At 35.4% G+C, this 17,439-nt stretch overlaps 2 protein-coding genes across 6 annotated transcripts in view; both read right to left on the bottom strand.

Moving 5' to 3' along the window:
• Positions 1–17,439, bottom strand: part of RABGAP1L (RAB GTPase activating protein 1 like) — an 819,337-nt gene that overhangs the window by 540,088 nt on the left and 261,810 nt on the right. The gene's annotated exons all lie outside the window — the stretch shown is intronic.
• On the bottom strand, positions 598–3,757 carry GPR52 (G protein-coupled receptor 52). Its single transcript, XM_023207208.1, has one exon. The coding sequence runs from the start codon at positions 3,520–3,522 to the stop codon at positions 2,437–2,439; it is 1,086 nt and encodes a 361-aa protein (XP_023062976.1). The 5' UTR covers positions 3,523–3,757; the 3' UTR covers positions 598–2,436.

Genomic DNA, 17,439 nt, shown 5'->3' with positions numbered 1-17,439 from the left:
CAAAAATTTAAAGGCTTTTGAAATGAAAGCAGTGTAGCCTACTGATGAAGTAGGCAGGCTTTGGCCCAGGCCTACTGGATGGGCGGGAACCTCTGCCATTGACTAGTTAACTGATGAATAATCATTTTTCTTTCGTTTCCTTATCTTTGGAGTGGGAATAATAACTATTATCTCAAAAGGCTGTAGTGAGGATTAAATGTATAACACATGTAAAACTGAACAGTGAGCCTGGCACATAATAAGAATAAAATGCAGTAAGCATGGCCTCAGGCTTTCTGTACACAGAATCCACTGGGTCTTTTCTAACTATATTTATTCCTTAAAGAAATTAAGATACAATTACCAAATAATATGTACAATTTTGAAGATCTTCTATGTGATATCTGAAATGTTAAAAGTACTATATTTCCTTGAACTTTATGTTTTCCTTGAACTGGTATGAATTTAAAAGGCACATTTAAACCAAGATGCCACTGGCAAACAGGGGACAAGAACAAATATAAACCCAAGCTACAGAAGTATAAAACAATTATTTTTTGATTCCCAAAAAAGTAAACTCTTGTCCTAAGTGTTTTATTAAACTGAAGCAAAGTCTGATTTTGATATATAGAATATTGTTTTATTCTTTATTTTAAATTTTTCTTACATGTTTAAAAATATACAGGGGTTCAGAACAACCTCAATAAAATGACAACATTTCTACTAAAAGACCTCTGAAGCCAAACCACCAGGGTGCAAACATGGTTGGCTTCTAATTTGAAGAGTCATAGGCACATTTTATTAAATGCATTTCATAAAACAAAGAAATCAAAAATGCTGAGAAGAAAAATACTCAGTAGTTTGATATAAATTTTAAAATATCTTTCAGGCAAGAAACTTATGGTAAAAAAGTAATATTTAGATGTTTTACTGCTCATACCTGCTTCACTAATTCCCCAAAATGCTACTTTGCTACATCTAAACCCCTGACAATTTATTACACAATCCCATGTAGCACGCAAAAAAATAAGTTAATCTCTGCATTTGAAAACAGATCATTACAAAAGAAAATACTGTCAGCTCTTACTTGTATTTAATAATTAAGTATATTATATTCTCAGCAGCACTAAAAATGCAGCTTTGTCTAATATAAATATCTAAATAACAGTTACACAAAAGTATTTTTCTCTTAAAATAAGTTTTTATATATACTTTTTCCAATGTTGACAACTTAAACAACATTGATCTATATATTTTGCTAAGAAAACATTAGGCACAGATAATATAATTTACATTTTCTTTGCTGTAAAAAATATATTATGTGCAAACGCATATCACACAAATGACTGACTAGTGGACACAACAGTAAGCTATCGTAGACCTAACACAAAAAAGATTCATGTTTTATTTTATTTACTTATTTTTTAAAAGGGCATTCTAAGTACCCTTAAGAGTAATGCCTCACTGCTAGGTGAGTATCCTGCATCTGCATTAGAATTACTAATGGGTTTTCTTAAAGAAAAACAAAGCTTTACTATAGCAAAAAAAAGACATCACTTTTAAGCAGATGAACTAATTTAAAAGGAACCAGATAAAAATGTTTCAAAAAGCCATTAAAAATATTTAATAAGCTACCAGATTGCTTTGCTGGAAGAAACACATTATTTAACATTATGGATGCTTTATACAGTAGATTCTTTCAATAGCTAAGACACTTCTAAAGTAAGGTAGCAATGGATGCAGATCAAGAAAAAGAGACAAAAAAAACACAAGAGACTGTTAGGAAAAGGGGGAAAAGCAAATGTCATTTCACCCAGAAGAAACAAAAATACTGTTTCTATTTGTTTGTAGCAGAAAAATTGTGCTGCAGAGAAGATTATAAAAACACAAGCAAAGGGGTTGTTTGGCAAGTAATAAAATGCAATGCTTACTGTGCATTCTCCATGAAGAGATCACTTATGGATTGTAGATTAGTGTGATTAAAGGTACACTTTGATGCAAAAGATTATACTTTGCCACATATATAATATGTAGCATTTTTCTATAAAGGGCAATTTATGTAAGTAATAACTTCCACAAAGAGTGAGAGAAACAGATAAAGTGAGAAAGACAGAGGCACGGTACAGTCAGACAGAAAGACAGAAACGCCAAGCCAAGGAGCTTGCTCATGTCCTGCAGAAGATTTGAGATATTATTTTTCATCTCAGTGCTTAATTTTTCCTATTACTGCACACAAATACTCACATGCTATAATTATTTCATGAGATAACCCTCTACACATCCTTCCCTTTAGTTTCTTCCATGAAAAAGAAAAAAAAAGAGAAACCTTTAGTCTCATACTTCATTTTATAGTCAACTATTCAAGTAAATATTTCTCTGATGGCAAATTTCCAGATGAATCTAGAATATGATCCAAAACCACTGTCAGATTACATTTGATTTACTATGTAGCTCTCTTCAAATGGAGCAAGAATTAGCCCGTTTCCTAGGTTTGGGGTCTTGTGTTTCCTGATCCTTCACACACATACAGGATGTGCACATTGTCTCAGACAGTCTTCGGAGGCCTAGCCGGAAAACGCTGTTGGAGAGGCTGTATATTACACAGTTACAAAAACTATTACTTATTGCAAGCCAGGTTGTTAAGAAGGACAGAGTTGGATTGTCCAAGACCCGGGAGCTTTCTAGAAGAAAGTAAATTATATAGGGGAGCCACAGCATATAAAATACACTGGTTATCCTAAACAAAACCATGGCGTAGCGACGGTCAGGGCTGTGTCCAGTCTCTCTGGAAGAATCTACCTCATGGCTAGGGAATCGGGCTCTTCGGTCATTTATCTCTTTGGTGTGCTGACGGCAAATTTTGAAAATGTGGAAGTAAGTGAAGCAGACAACAAAGGCAGCAGGAGCATAAAGTAAACAAACAATAAAGCCAGTAAAATAGGCACTGGTGAGCCAAGAGGTGGCACACCATTCAAAAATGTCACCGTGGTAACCAGGTTTCCCCCAGCCAAAAAAGGAAGGCAAGAAAATTAGGCAGGAGTAGATCCAGATCAAAATAATGCAAATTCTCAGGCGACAAGGCGTGACCAGTTGATTGTAGGAAAGAGGCTTGGTTATTGCAAGATAACGATCCACACTGATGCAAGCAAGACATGCCATAGAAACACTTTTTAGAACTGAGATGATATATCCAAAAACCTGGCAAGTCAATGACTCGTGGACACCTGTGGAGTAGTGGAGAAGTGAGAGAGTAGGAACCAAGCAGCTAACTCCAACGAAAAGATCAGCATATGCCATCGTCTGAATGAAATAGCTGGTAGTATAATGATGTAACAGTGGAGCACAATGAAAGACAAAGATAACTGTTAGATTCCCAGCAATGATCAGAAATGTCAGCAACACAATAACCACTGTCTCGAAGATGCAGACATCCACCACACTATAGTGGCCAAATCCAAGTGGGCAGGAGTGATGCTCGGACATATTCACAATGCCACTGCTCATGTTCAGGATCCTCCATTCAGTCCACCTGGATTCATTCATGGCTTGGAAATGTAAAGATACCTGCAGACTTGGCCACCGCAAGCAGGTGCCCTGTCCAGCATCTGTTAAACACCGCACACGAGTGTTTCAGAACCTGCTTCAGTAGACAATGTCAGTGCTTCTGTCACAGCTGAGAGTCCCAGAGAGTGCTCAAGTCTCTTCATCAGCCTCAGTTCAGCAGTGACACACCTCAGCTTTCGGGCGGGGGGTGGGGGGATGTGGGGGGGGAGAGAAGGGGGTAAGCTAGAAAGGAGGTGAAAAGAGGTCACTAATTAGTTTCCTTTGCCCTCAAAGAACTTTTTGCAGGCATAAGGCACTTCTAGAGAAAATAGACTTATTATCTTGCACTATGAAAAATTAAAACTGTAAAAAGAAAAAAAAAATGAATTGCCAAAGGAAGAAAAGCTTCTGTGGGCTGTTCTCCAAGAGAGGCAGTTTCTTAGGGAGCAACTAGAAAGAATGAGAAAGGAAAACTCTTAAACCGTCTCAGGCTTCCTGCTTTATCTATGATGAAAAATGCATTTGTATTTTAGATTTTAAATAATTAAGACCTCAAATTTGGTTGAAAAGCTGAGAAAAAGTTCATTGTGGAAGAGTGTCTTTGGGCTTAGTTCAGGGATTGATGTTGGGGGGTCAAATTTATAATCTACTTCTCATTTTTCTAAAATCTAAGAAAAACAACTCTATCAAAGTTAATTTGAAGATTCATCTCTACATGGGCAGAATAGAGGTAACAGACTACAGATTGCCCTATAACTCTCATGAGAAAAAAGTATTTTCCAATAGAAAAGATAATATACAATGAATTAATGAATTAACACCTGGCAAAATATAATAAACTTCTAAAGTTTTAATTCTGCATGCATTTTTAAAGCATTTAGATGAAAGCAGTTTTAGTTCATTACAGTTACTGGTGATACTAACAGCAATGTAACTTATACCTCTTCCTTTTCAAAATGAAATCATTTTTGATATTAATTTGGCATCTATAACTTAAAATAACATTTGTTATTTGATATACCACCTTCCTTATAATAGAGCATGAAAATAAAATACGTAACTCACAGTTACTTTTCACCTTTGCAACTGTACACCCATATCTCACATATATATGTAAATATAAAGTTAGACAATAATAAAACTTTCCAGTACACTCTGAGCTTATTTGACCAGAAATGCTGCCATTATTTATTACTTAGGTATTTCTAATAGGCTTCATATTCTATTTTGCTATACCTTTTCTATTTTTGGTAGATGATTAACACATTAAATCATTACTTCAACTATATCTTCTGAAAGTGGAAAATTACCTTGTTTATTACATTTGCAGTTATGTAGCAGCCATATGTTAAAAAATGCCTCTTCTATTTCTGTATTCTATTTTGAGCAACTGCTCAATTAACACAGGGGCCATTAGGTAGGTTGCAAGTTAGTCTTATTTTAAAATACCTCTAAAGTATCAAGATGAGTTTAAATCCTAGAGTTTGAAATATTGCAAGGCTGGCAGGATAGAATCCATCCAAAATGCTTCCAAGGTCATTTTGATATCAGCTTAACATTTGCCAAAGTATTTTTTAAAAGTAAAGTCATTTCAGAGAGTCTCTTGTCATTCTTTGTTATCCTATCTTTTGAAGAAATAATATGCATTAGAAATAACGTTTCCTCCAGGAACAATGCAGCAGCTTAATAGAAAGCATTCTTCTGAAAGTTATTTTCTGGTGCACCACCAAGTCATTCAGGCAAGTCCTTCTTCTTTTATAATAGCCACAGGATATTTCTTCTTGTACATTCCTAGTTTCACTTATCACAAAACAGTTCTCTTGTTACAGGAATAAGGTAATGCTTCTCACCTACATTCACTCTTATCAGCTGCTAGGCTGGGCTGCTTGATTCAGAAGTCCGATTTACTGTGATGCAGTTACAAGGATGCTCTCAGTATATTCTTCACAATCTCTCAGCATCAATGCCTCCACCTGAGCCCAAGCCCTCCTCCTCCTCCTCATCCTGGGCTGATGCAGAAAAACTCACCATCAGAAAGGTGACTCGGCCCTCCTGCCCCAATCAACAGCACAGCCAATGGCTACTGCAGCTGAAACTGTCACTAGGTAACAGTTGCCAGGCACATGCAGGCTTATAGACTTACTCGGCAAGCTCCGATCAAGACTGACAAAAGAAGACAATGGAACTGACCGATCTTTATAATATATTAAGGTATTTATGAACTTCTCAAGGTATTCTCCTTATAGCATTTGTAAAGATTATTTTGCATGGACAGGACAGAAAAAATAAACTGGCATACTCCTGTAAACCCTGTAAAGAAACTACCACAAGGTACTATGACACTAAAAAGTCAGCAGTAATCTAATGCTCATTGGCAGAAAAAACTTATTAATTATTAAAAATCTGCCAAGTCTTCATGAACTAAAGTGATTTGACTACTAATTTCTCTCTAAAATATATAGTTATATTTGAATTAACAGAAATTATAAATCATTTACTAATCTCTCCAATCCCTACCACATCCACAAAAAATTGCTGAGTTTGATGTATTTAACTGTACAAACAAATCAACAGAACTAGCACTACTGTACCAAAATCTATTCAGAGAAATAATGAAGGTCAAATATGATCTCAAAATAAGCAAAAATACAAGAATAAAACAAATAAAACCCCCACTCTCTTCTTTCTTCTGATGGCTGCTGGTCAGAAAATGTCTTAGAATAATTTCAAATTTTATAAAAATGAAATAAGAATAAATAGAAACATTGCTTATCCACTTTTTATCCTAATATGAAAAAAAGGTCAAATGGTCAAAGAAATTTGTTCTAAGTGCTCGAGCTACACATACCTAAACTAGAACAATGCAAATTAAACTCAAATATTTGATGGACATTAAAAACATTTCTGATTATTTTGACTTACTACAGACAAACATTCACTATTTTAAACATACTTCTTATGGGATCAGCACTTTTCTTAAAAGTGACTTAGAACTAATTTACAAATTATTTCAGAATTAAAATACACCAGGAAAATTAAGATAAAAATGGAAGATAACTAACATTTGTTGAGTATTTTCTATATGTCAAGCATTGTGCTGTGTGCATTATATACTTCTCCTTTATAAAAATCTTAAAACTCTATGAAGTAGGTATCATCATTATCCTTTTCCAAACGAAGAAAGCAGATACTAGAGATAGTAAGTACAACTTGCCTATAATTACAGACTTGTGAAACTGGGACTGAAATAGGTTATTATTCTTAAGACTAAAAATTGCAAATCAAAACCACAATGAGATACCATCTCACACCAGTCAGAATGGTTATTAAAAAGAGAAAAAATTACAGCTGTTTGCAAGGTGGTGGAATTAGTTCAGCCACTGTGAAATGCAGTTTGACGATTTCTCAAAAATGTAAAACAGAACTACCATTCAACCCAGAGGAATAGAAATCATTCTACCAAAAAGATACATGCAGTCATGTGTTCAATGCAGCACTATTCACCATAGCAAACATGGATCAATCTAGATGCCTACCAACAATGGACTGAATAAAGAAAACATGGTACATATACACCATGAAGTACTACGCAGCCATAAAAAGAACAAAATCATGTCCTTTGCAGAAAGACAGATGCAGCTAGAGGCCATTATCCTAAGTAAATCAACGCAAAAACAGAAAACCAAATACTGCATATTCTCACTTATAAGTGGGAGCTAAACACTGAGTACATATGGACACAAAGAGGGGAATAATAGATGCTGGGCCTGACTCCACAGGAAAGGTGGAGGGTGAGAGGACTGAAAAACTACCTATTAGGTACTATGCTCACTATGCTCACTACCTGGGTGATGAAATCATTTGTATACCAAACCAGTGACACACAATTTATCCATGTAACAAACCTGTATGTGTACTCCCTGAACCATAAATAAGCAAAAATACAAGAATAAAACAAATAAAACCCCCACTCTCTTCTTTCTTCTGATGGCTGCTGGTCAGAAAATGTCTTAGAATAATTTCAAATTTTATAAAAATGATTTCTATCATATCAAGTATCTTTTCTTACTGCAATGGAATAAAACTAAAAATCACAAGAGGAGCTTTGGAAACTGTGCAAATATATGGAAATTAAACAATATGCTCTTGAATGACCAATGGGTCAATGAAGAAATTAAGAGGAGAATTTTAAAAGTTCTTAAACAAATAAAAATGGAAACGCAGCATACCAATACCTATGAGATACAGCAAAAGCAATAATAACACAGAAACTTATAGAAATAAATGCCTAACCAAAGAAACAGAAAGACTTCAAATAAATAACCGAATGACACACCTCAAAAAACTATAAAAGTAAGAACAAACCAACCCAATATTAGTAGAATGAAAGGAATAATAAAGAGCAGAGCAGAAGTAAATGAAATTGAGACCTAAAAAAATACAAAAGATCAAGAAAACAAAAACTTGATTTTTGAAAAGATAAACAAAATCAACAAACCCTTAGCTAGACTAAGCAAAAAAAGAAGACCCAAATAAATAAAATCAAAGATGAAAAAAAGACATTACAATTGACTCCATGGAAATACAAAGGACCATTGAAGACTATTGTGAAAAATATAATGCCAACAAACTGGAAAACCTAGAAAAACTGGCTAAATTCCTGGACACATACAATCTACCAAGATTGAACCATGAAGAAATAGAAAATCTGAACAGTCCAATAATGAGTAAAGAGACTGAAGCAATAATAAAAAGTCTCCCATCAAAGACATGCCCAGAACTTGATGGCTTCACTGCTGAATTCTACCAAACACTTAAAGAAGAACTAATATCAACTCTACTCAAACTATTCTTAAAAAGTTAAGAGGAGAAAATACTTCCAAACTCATTCTACGAGGCCAGCATTATCTTGATACCAAAAGCATACATGGACACATACAACAAAGAAAATTACAGGAGACCAATATCCCTGAGGAACATAGATGCAAAAATCCTTAACAAAACACTAGCAAACCAAACAACACATTAAAAAGATATGCCATGTTCATGGATTGGAAGAATTAATATTGTTAAAAGGACAATACCACCCAAAGCAACATACAGATTTACTGCAATCCCTTTCAAAATACCAAAGACATTCAAATAAATAGGAAAAAAAAAAAAAAAAAAAAAACTAAAATTTGTATGGAACTACAAAAGACCCTGAATAGCTAAAGTAATCCTGAGAAAAAATAACAAAGCTAGAGGCATCACTCTACCTGACTCCAAATATACTACAAAGTTATAGTAACCAAAACAGCATGATATTAGCATAAAAACACATAGACCAATGGAACAGAACAGAGAACCCAGAAATAAATCTACACATTTATAGTCAACCTAAATTCAGTAAAGGCACCAAGAAAATACACTGTTGAAAAGACAGTGTCTTCCATCAATGCTGCTGGAAAAACTGGATATCCATATGCAGAAAAATAAAACTAGACTCCTGTCTCTCACCATATACAAAAATCAAGTCAAAGTTGATTAAAAACTTAAAGATAAGACCTGAAACTACACAGCTAATACAAGAAAACACTAGGGAAATGCTTCAGGACATTGGTTTTGGCAATGATTATTTCAGTAAGACCTCAAAAGCACAGGCAACAAAACAGAAATAGACAAACAGGATGATATTAAGCTAAAAAGCTGCTGCACAGCAAAGAAAATAATCAACAAAGTGAACAGGCAACCTATAAAATGTGAAAATATTAGCAAACTATCCACCTGACAAGGGATTAATAATGAAAAAAAAAACAATTAAAAAGTCCACAAAAGATAGGAATAGACATTTCTCACAGGAGGACAAACAAATTGCCAACAGGTATATGAAAAATTACTCAATTTGCATCTGGCAAATGCAGATCAAAACTACAATGAGATATAGTCTCACCTAGTTAGTATGGCTATTATCAAAAAGACAAAAAGTAACAAGCACTGGTGAGGATGCAGAGAAAACAGAACACTCATACACCATTGGGGGAATGTAAAACTAAAATAGTCATTATGGAAAACAATATGGAATTTCCTCAAAAATTTAAAAATAGAACTATCATATGATCCAGCAATCCCACTACTGGGTATATATCCAAAAGAAAGGAAATCAGCAATATCAAACAGATATATGCACTACCATGTTATTATAACACTATTCACAATAGCCAAGATATGGAAACAACCCAAGTGTCCATCAAGATATGAATAGGTGGGGGACAAAAGCAATATGTATATACAATACAATAGTATTCAACTATAAAAAATAATGAAATCCTTACATTTGCAGCAACATTATTGGAACTGGAGGACATTATGTTCAGTGAAATAAACCAGGCACAGAAAGACAAACATTGAATACTCTCACTCATATGTGTGAGTTTAAAAAGTTGATCTTATCAAAGTAGTGAGTAATATGATAGTTGCCAGAGGCTGGGAAGGGTAGGGAAGAAGGAATGAAAAGAGGTTGGCTAATGGTTACAAAAATGCAGTCAAATAGAAGGAATAAGTTCTAGTGCTTGTAGTAAGGAGATTATAGTTAACAATTTACTATATACTTCAAAATAGCTGAAGAGAAGTTAGAATGTTACCAACACCGTAAGTCATAAATGTTTGAGATGACAGATGTCCCAATTTTCCTGATTTGATCATTACACACTGTATGCACGTATCAAAATATCACATGTACCTCATATATAACTCTTATGTATCATTAATTGTAAAAATGATTTCTACTCCCTGATTCTAAAATAAAAGTTTGAAAAAAATTATTTCTAAAGAGTAGAAGGCCCTATCCTTTCCTCCATGTTGAATTGCCTTTCAGAGAAAACCATGTTACTGCCAAAATCTTTGGAGGTTTAGGTGAATATAGAATGGTAAGTATATTTCTCATTACCAGAAATGAGATGTTTGTAAGACACATTAGAATAACAATTTTCACATGAATACTATGTTTAAGGATGAAAAGGCAATATTTAAATTTTATACAAAAGGCTAGAAAGTCCTATTTTATAGGGATTTTTTTTTTTTTTTTTTTTTTTTGAGACGGAGTCTCGCTCTGTAGCCCAGGCTGGAGCGCAGTGGCCGGATCTCAGCTGACTGCAAGCTCCACCTCCCGGGTTTAGGCCATTCTCCTGCCTCAGCCTCCCGAGTAACTGGGACTACAGGCGCCCGCCACATCGCCCGGCTAGTTTTTTTTTTGTATTTTTTTAGTAGAGACGGGGTTTCACCGTGTTAGCCAGGATGGTCTCCATCTCCTGACCTCGTGATCCACCCATCTTGGCCTCCCAAAGTGCTGGGATTACAGGCTTGAGCCACCGCGCCCGGCCTATAGGGAAATATTTTGACTTTTAGAGATAAAAGTATTAAAATCAAATTCAGATCTAATATTCTCTAGTACAAGAAAAATAAATATTTAAAATAAAATTATATTTGATAAATATTCATGAATGTAGATAGGTCTCACATTCCTTGTAAAGAAAAGTTAAATGCTAAGATTCACTACCAAACCATTGAAAAAGTATAGCCATTACACATATTTGAAACAGTTTTGAATCACAGTATTTCTAAAATTAGGAAAATGGCAAAAAATTCCATTCAGAAAATTTCACATACTAAATCCCTTTAGTTTGTTTCCAAAAAATAATCACTGGTAACTATTTGAATCTAGAAATACTGTAAATAATCCATAACTGCACATGCTTCTAAAGGGAGATGAAAACATGAGATAAAGTTTCAGAAGCAGTGCCTTTGACCCAGTAAGCCTCCCTCTTTCTTTCCACCAACTTTAAAAAAAAAAAAAAAAAAAAAAGCTTCAGCAGCTCAAACAAAGTAGTTTTTTTCTTTTTAGCAACTGACTGTACTAGCTCCTTGTTTTTTTGTTTGTTTGTTTTTGTTTTTGTTTTTTTGAGACACAGTTTCAATCTTGTTGCCCAGGTAGGAGTGCAATGGCATGATCTCGGCTTACTGCAACCTCTGCCTCCCAGGTTAAGCAATTCTCCTGCTTCAGCCTCCCAAGTAGCTGGGATTATAGGAACGCACCACCACCACTGGCTAATTTTGTATTTTTAGTAGAGATGGGGTTTCACCATGTTGGTCAGGCTGGTCTTGAACTCCTGACCTCAAGTAATCCACCCGCCTTGGCCTCCCAAAGTGCTGGGATTACAAAATAGACATGAGACACTGTGCCCAGCTGACTGACTGTACTAGCTTCGTTACTTTTCTTCCTTTCCATACTTTTTTCCAATCGGATTATAGTATGAACACATTTATAACATGAAGCTTTACTGACAAAAGAGTACTAATATATATTTACACAGTTTCCTATATAAAGCATTCTTTGTTTTCAAATTAGGCATGATTCTTTTCATTTTCGGGGTCATTAGGTATCTTATTATTGCCATTTTTTCCCACAATCATCAACTGCCTCCTCCTGCTTTCAACTGATGAATGCTAATCAGAAAATATCTAGAAGGAATCATTATACGGAATTACTTGTAACAGCCCAAACTGTGTAGCTTTATTATATGACACTTCACAGGCATTTGATTTTTTATTTATACATTAGATATGTTTTATTCTTTTATATTTATCAATATTTCATTATTAAAACATCCAGTCAATTAAAACTACTCCTCAAAAGAACTTAAGTAGCAAAGCAAGAAAGGACCATTAGCCATCAATGGCAAATAGGATAAACAGTAGGCAATGCCTATCAAAGAGAACTATACAAGCAATATAGTATCAAAGAAAGTAAACAAATAGAGGCCGGTCAAGGTAGCTCACACCTGTAATCCCAGAACTTTGGAAGGCCAAGGTGGGCTGATCAACTTGAGGTCAGGAGTTCAAGACCAGCCTGGCCAATATGGTGAAGCCCTGTCTCTACTAAAAATACAAAAAATTAGCGAGGCATGGTGGTGCATGCCTATAATCCCAGCTACTCAGGAGGCTGAGGCATAAGAATTGCTTATAGTGAGCAGAGATAGCACCATTGTGCACTCCAGCCTGAGCAACAGAGTGAGACTGTCTCAAAAAAAAAAAAAAAAGAAAAAGAAAAAAAAAGTAAACAAATACAGACTAAAGTAAACCTGTTGTCCTTTAATAAATTTAAAAACGTACCAAAAGGCAAATGCATTCAAAATTTACCTATTTCCTCTACTACTTCTCCTACCTGGTAACTTTTCTCGATCTTCCCTATCATTACCCTAGCAAACCAGCATCATCTTGTGCTTAGATACCTGTAGTGTCTTCCAATGTGGCCTTTTTGAGTTGTTTGTGGTCTCTCTTCAATTCATTACTCACAAAAGAGACAAAGTATTTTTTTCCACAATGCAAACCAGATCACATTACTTCTGTTTTAAAATACTTCACTGGTTTTATATTGCCCTTATGATAAGATCCTAACAGGTGCTATAAAAACTGGTCTCCATGCATCCACCCAGTCTCATTTCTCTTCTATGTTGTTTAGGATTAACTAAACTACCTCTATCTCCCCACCAACTCATATCCCTCACCCAACAGTCGCAAATATACTTGCTATGTTCCCTACGGTCTCAGGATATTTATAACTGCTGCTTACTAAGCCATCACACTTCTTTTTATTTAATTCAGATGCAATCTTTAGGTCTCAGTTTTAATAACACTTCCTCTGGGAAATCTTCTTGAGTTCCCACAGGGAACCAGACCAGATTCTACACTTATTATGGTTTATAATTATTTACTTCATTCAGCTTTGTCTTCTTGACTAGACTGCAAGTCTCATGAGGGGAGCAACAAGTGCTTTGTTTGATGTTGCATCTCAAGTGCCTACACGGTAGTGCTAGACACAGAATAGGTGTTGAACAAATAAGTATTTAACATAATTTTAATATAAAGCACATAAAATAGCTAAAAGAGTCTATCAAAGGACTGAAAAACACTAACATCCAGTCTATGTGAAGCTCAGAATCCACAAACCTCACAAGAAAAAGCTAGAAAATGTATTTCCCAATTGTGGGAGGGGGGAATTAACCTCCTAATATATTCAAATGAAGGGCAGTATTAGTCATCTATAAATCTCCCTACACTAAACTAAATATGAGTATTTCACTAGCGCTTTGAAAAGTCCTATCTAGCAAGACAATGATTACTTATCATCTAAACAATGCCAAATGGTGCAAAATACAGTATCAATGCACTGTAAACGTACTATCAAATGTAGTATTAAAGCAACTTGATCTAAGTGCCAAGAATCAAATAAACCTCTGAAGTGATACATATCACAATCTACTGATTTAGTTACCTCTCAAGGGCAGAAAAGAATTTCATGTTGTCAATTTCATTTCATTATGAGACAAATTATTAGCAACTAAGAATATTTAAGAATAAGTTAATTAAGTGGCAAAAGAAAGAAAACTTCCTCAACCTGACAAAGACACTTTATGGGAAAACCTACATCTAGCATAATATTTAATGGTGAAATATTAAATGCTTTTTTCCCAAGACTAGGAAAAAGGGAAGGATATCTGCTCTTACACATCTATATACATTGTACTAGAGGTCCCAGCCAGTATAACAGGTGAGGAAAATAAAAAGCCATACAAGAAAAGGAAGATATAATTGTGCACATAAGAAATACTAAAATGTCTTTCCAAGAGCCCACTAGAATTAATGAGTAAATTTTGTCGAAACACAGGTCAACATATAAAAATCATTGCATTTCAATAACTTGCAAGAAACAGTAGGAAACAAAATTTAAAAACAATAAATAATTTAAAATAGCCCTGAAAAACAGAAAGAGGTGAAAATGTAAAAAACCTCTACTCTGAAAACTATAAAATGTCATTTGAGAAAAATTAAAAGGTCCTATATAAATGGAGATATATATATGCACTATCTTTTTTTTTTTTTTTTTTTTTTGACAGTCTTGTTGTGTCTCCCAGGCTGGAGAGCAGTGGCGTGATCTCGGCTCACTGCAAACTCCACCTCCTGGGTTCAAGCGATTCTCCTGCTTCAGACTCCCGAGTAGCTGGGATTACAGGTGGCCACCACCATGCCCACCTAATTTTTGTATTTTTAGTAGAGACAAGGTTTCACCATGTTGACCAGGCTGGTCTCGAACTCCTGACTCAAAAGTGATCCACCTGCCTCAGCCTCCCAAAATGCTGGGATTACAGGCGTGAGCCACTGTGCCCGGCCTACTATCTTTATGGAATGGAAGAATCAATATTGTTAAGAACGTCAATTTTTCTCAAATTGATCTTTAGATTCAAGGCTATTGCAATTAAAATCCAGGCAGTTTTTTGTAGAACTGACAGGCTACTAATTCTAACACCTATATGTAAACATAAAGGATCTAGGATAGCTAAAACAATCTCAGGAAAGAGAAAAAAAAAAAAACAGAAAACAAAAAACAAAGTTGAAAGACAGGCACAAACTGATTTCAAGACATATTATAAAGCCTTAAGAGTTAAGATCTTGCGGCCGGGCGCGGTGGCTCAAGCCTGTAATCCCAGCACTTTGGGAGGCCGAGACGGGCGGATCACGAGGTCAGGAGATCGAGACCATCCTGGCTAACACGGTGAAACCCCGTCTCTACTAAAAAATACAAAAAACTAGCCGGGCGAAGTGGTGGGCGCCTGTAGTCCCAGCTACTCGGGAGGCTGAGGCAGGAGAATGGAATAAACCCAGGAGGCGGAGCTTGCAGTGAGCTGAGATCCGGCCACTGTACTCCAGCCCTGGCGACAGAGCCAGACTCCGTCTCAAAAAAAAAAAAAAAAGAGTTAAGATCTTGCATAAAGGATATACAAAATGATCAGTGAGAAGAAGAAAGTCTAAAAATAAACCCACACCTATATGGTCAACTGAATTTCAATTAAAAATTCTAAGACAAACCAAGGAAAAAGGAAAATTTTCTCAGTAAATGGTACTAGAAAAATTTGAATAATCTCCTGGGGAAAAATTAACTTAGACCAAGTCCTCACAACATATAGAAAAATTTAAATGAGATGGATCATAGATCTAAACAAAAAAAAAAAAAAAAAACTGAAACTGCAAATATATAGCTTCTAAAGGAAAACATTCTAGAAGAAGAATATCTTCATAACTTAAGAATAGACAAAGATGAACAGGTGTAGTGGTTCACACTTACAATCCCAACACTTTGGGAGGCCTAACCAGGAGGATCACTTGAGTCCAGGAGTTCAAGACAAGCCTGGGCAACATAGCAAAACCTTGCTCATACCAAAAACAAAATTTAGCTGGGTGTGGTGGCGCACACCTGTAGTCTCAGCTACCTACAAGCTGAGGCAAGAGGACTGCTTCAGTCCAGAGTGCTAAGCTACAGTGAGCTATGATCATGCCAACACACTCCAGCCTAGGTGACACAGCAAGACTGTGTCTCTTAAAAAATAGACAAAGACTTATTAGGATACTGGAAGCAATAACTATAAAAAAGTTTAATAAATTATACTTAAAATAAATGTTCTGCTTAGCAAAAGACATCATTAAGAAAATCAGCAAGCCGAAGACAGTATTAGCAAAACATATATCTAACAGAGCACTTGCATCCAAAATACATAACTGACACCTACAATTTGTTAATATGAATACAAATAATCTGATGAAAAATGGTGAAAAAACTGGAAGACACTTCACAAAAGAAGATATACAAATAACCATTAAGAAAATGAAAAAGTGCTCAGCATCCACAGTCATCAGGAAAAGGCAAAGTAGATGAGATACCAATATACACCCACAATGAGATACCAATATATACCCACTAGAATGGCTAAAACTAAAAGACTGACAGAACAATGTTGGTAGGGATATAGAACAACTGAAACCATACACTGTTGGTAGTAGTGTAAAATGGCTCAACTTTGAAAACTTTGATGAACAGTTTGGAATTTTCTTATGACATTTAAAAAAACTACCCTATCTCTCCCATCAATTCCATCCAATAGAAAGGAAAACACATTGTCCACAAAAGACTTGCATTAAAATGTTCACAGCAGTATGCATAAAAATGAAATAGCCAAAATCAGAAACAGCCCACACACATCCATCAACAGGGGAATGAATAAACAAACCGTGATATTTCCATACAATGAAATACAGCAATGAAAAGGAACAAAACTAAAGACACACATAACATGGATGAATCTTAAAACTAAAGGAAAGAAGCCATACATTGAAGAATACACATTGCATGATTTTATATGAGGTTCTGAAATGGGAAACACTAATTTTTGCTGAAAGAAATCAGAATCCTAGTTGCCTCAGCAGGGTGTGTGTGTGTGTGTGTGTGTGTGTGTGTGTGTGCGTGCACTCATGTGCACACATGTATCACTCAAGACTGGCAAGAGGTATGAGGGAACTTTCAGGAATGAGGGAAGCATTCTGTATCTTGATACATGTGGTTACACACATGCATGCATGTCAAAGCTCATTAAAATGTAATATTTAAGACCTGTGTAAGTTATAGCTGAAGAGCCTGAAAAGGCTGTGATGGCATTTGCACGTAATCAAGTGTTCGACTTCTGTGTAAGGCCACGAAATGAGAGCCCTAAATAATTTGAGTGAATTTTGAGGCATTGCCAGGAAATTATATAGTATAATGATATTTAAAAAGAAACATACCAGAATCCTTTGTAGCAATGTGCCATAAAGAAGGAGAGTTACTAAAATGTCTAAAAGAACAGATACTGGTGGATGGAGTAAGTATATCCAGCCTGCGCGTACTTTCACACTCAATCAGCATATCTGACTCATGGCTCAGTGTTTGTACTCAAGACACAACAGCCCAGCTGCAAGTGAGACACTGAGAAAAGACATATTAAATGCCAGTTATACAACACTTTGAGACTGCCCTAGCTAGCTAAGATCTAAGACAATGGGCTAAGTAAG

This window comes from Piliocolobus tephrosceles, chromosome 1, assembly GCF_002776525.5.
Source record: "Piliocolobus tephrosceles isolate RC106 chromosome 1, ASM277652v3, whole genome shotgun sequence".
Taxonomy (NCBI): domain Eukaryota; kingdom Metazoa; phylum Chordata; class Mammalia; order Primates; family Cercopithecidae; genus Piliocolobus; species Piliocolobus tephrosceles.
Note: the sequence above shows the minus strand (reverse complement) of the source record. Positions and strands in the feature narration are given on the sequence as shown.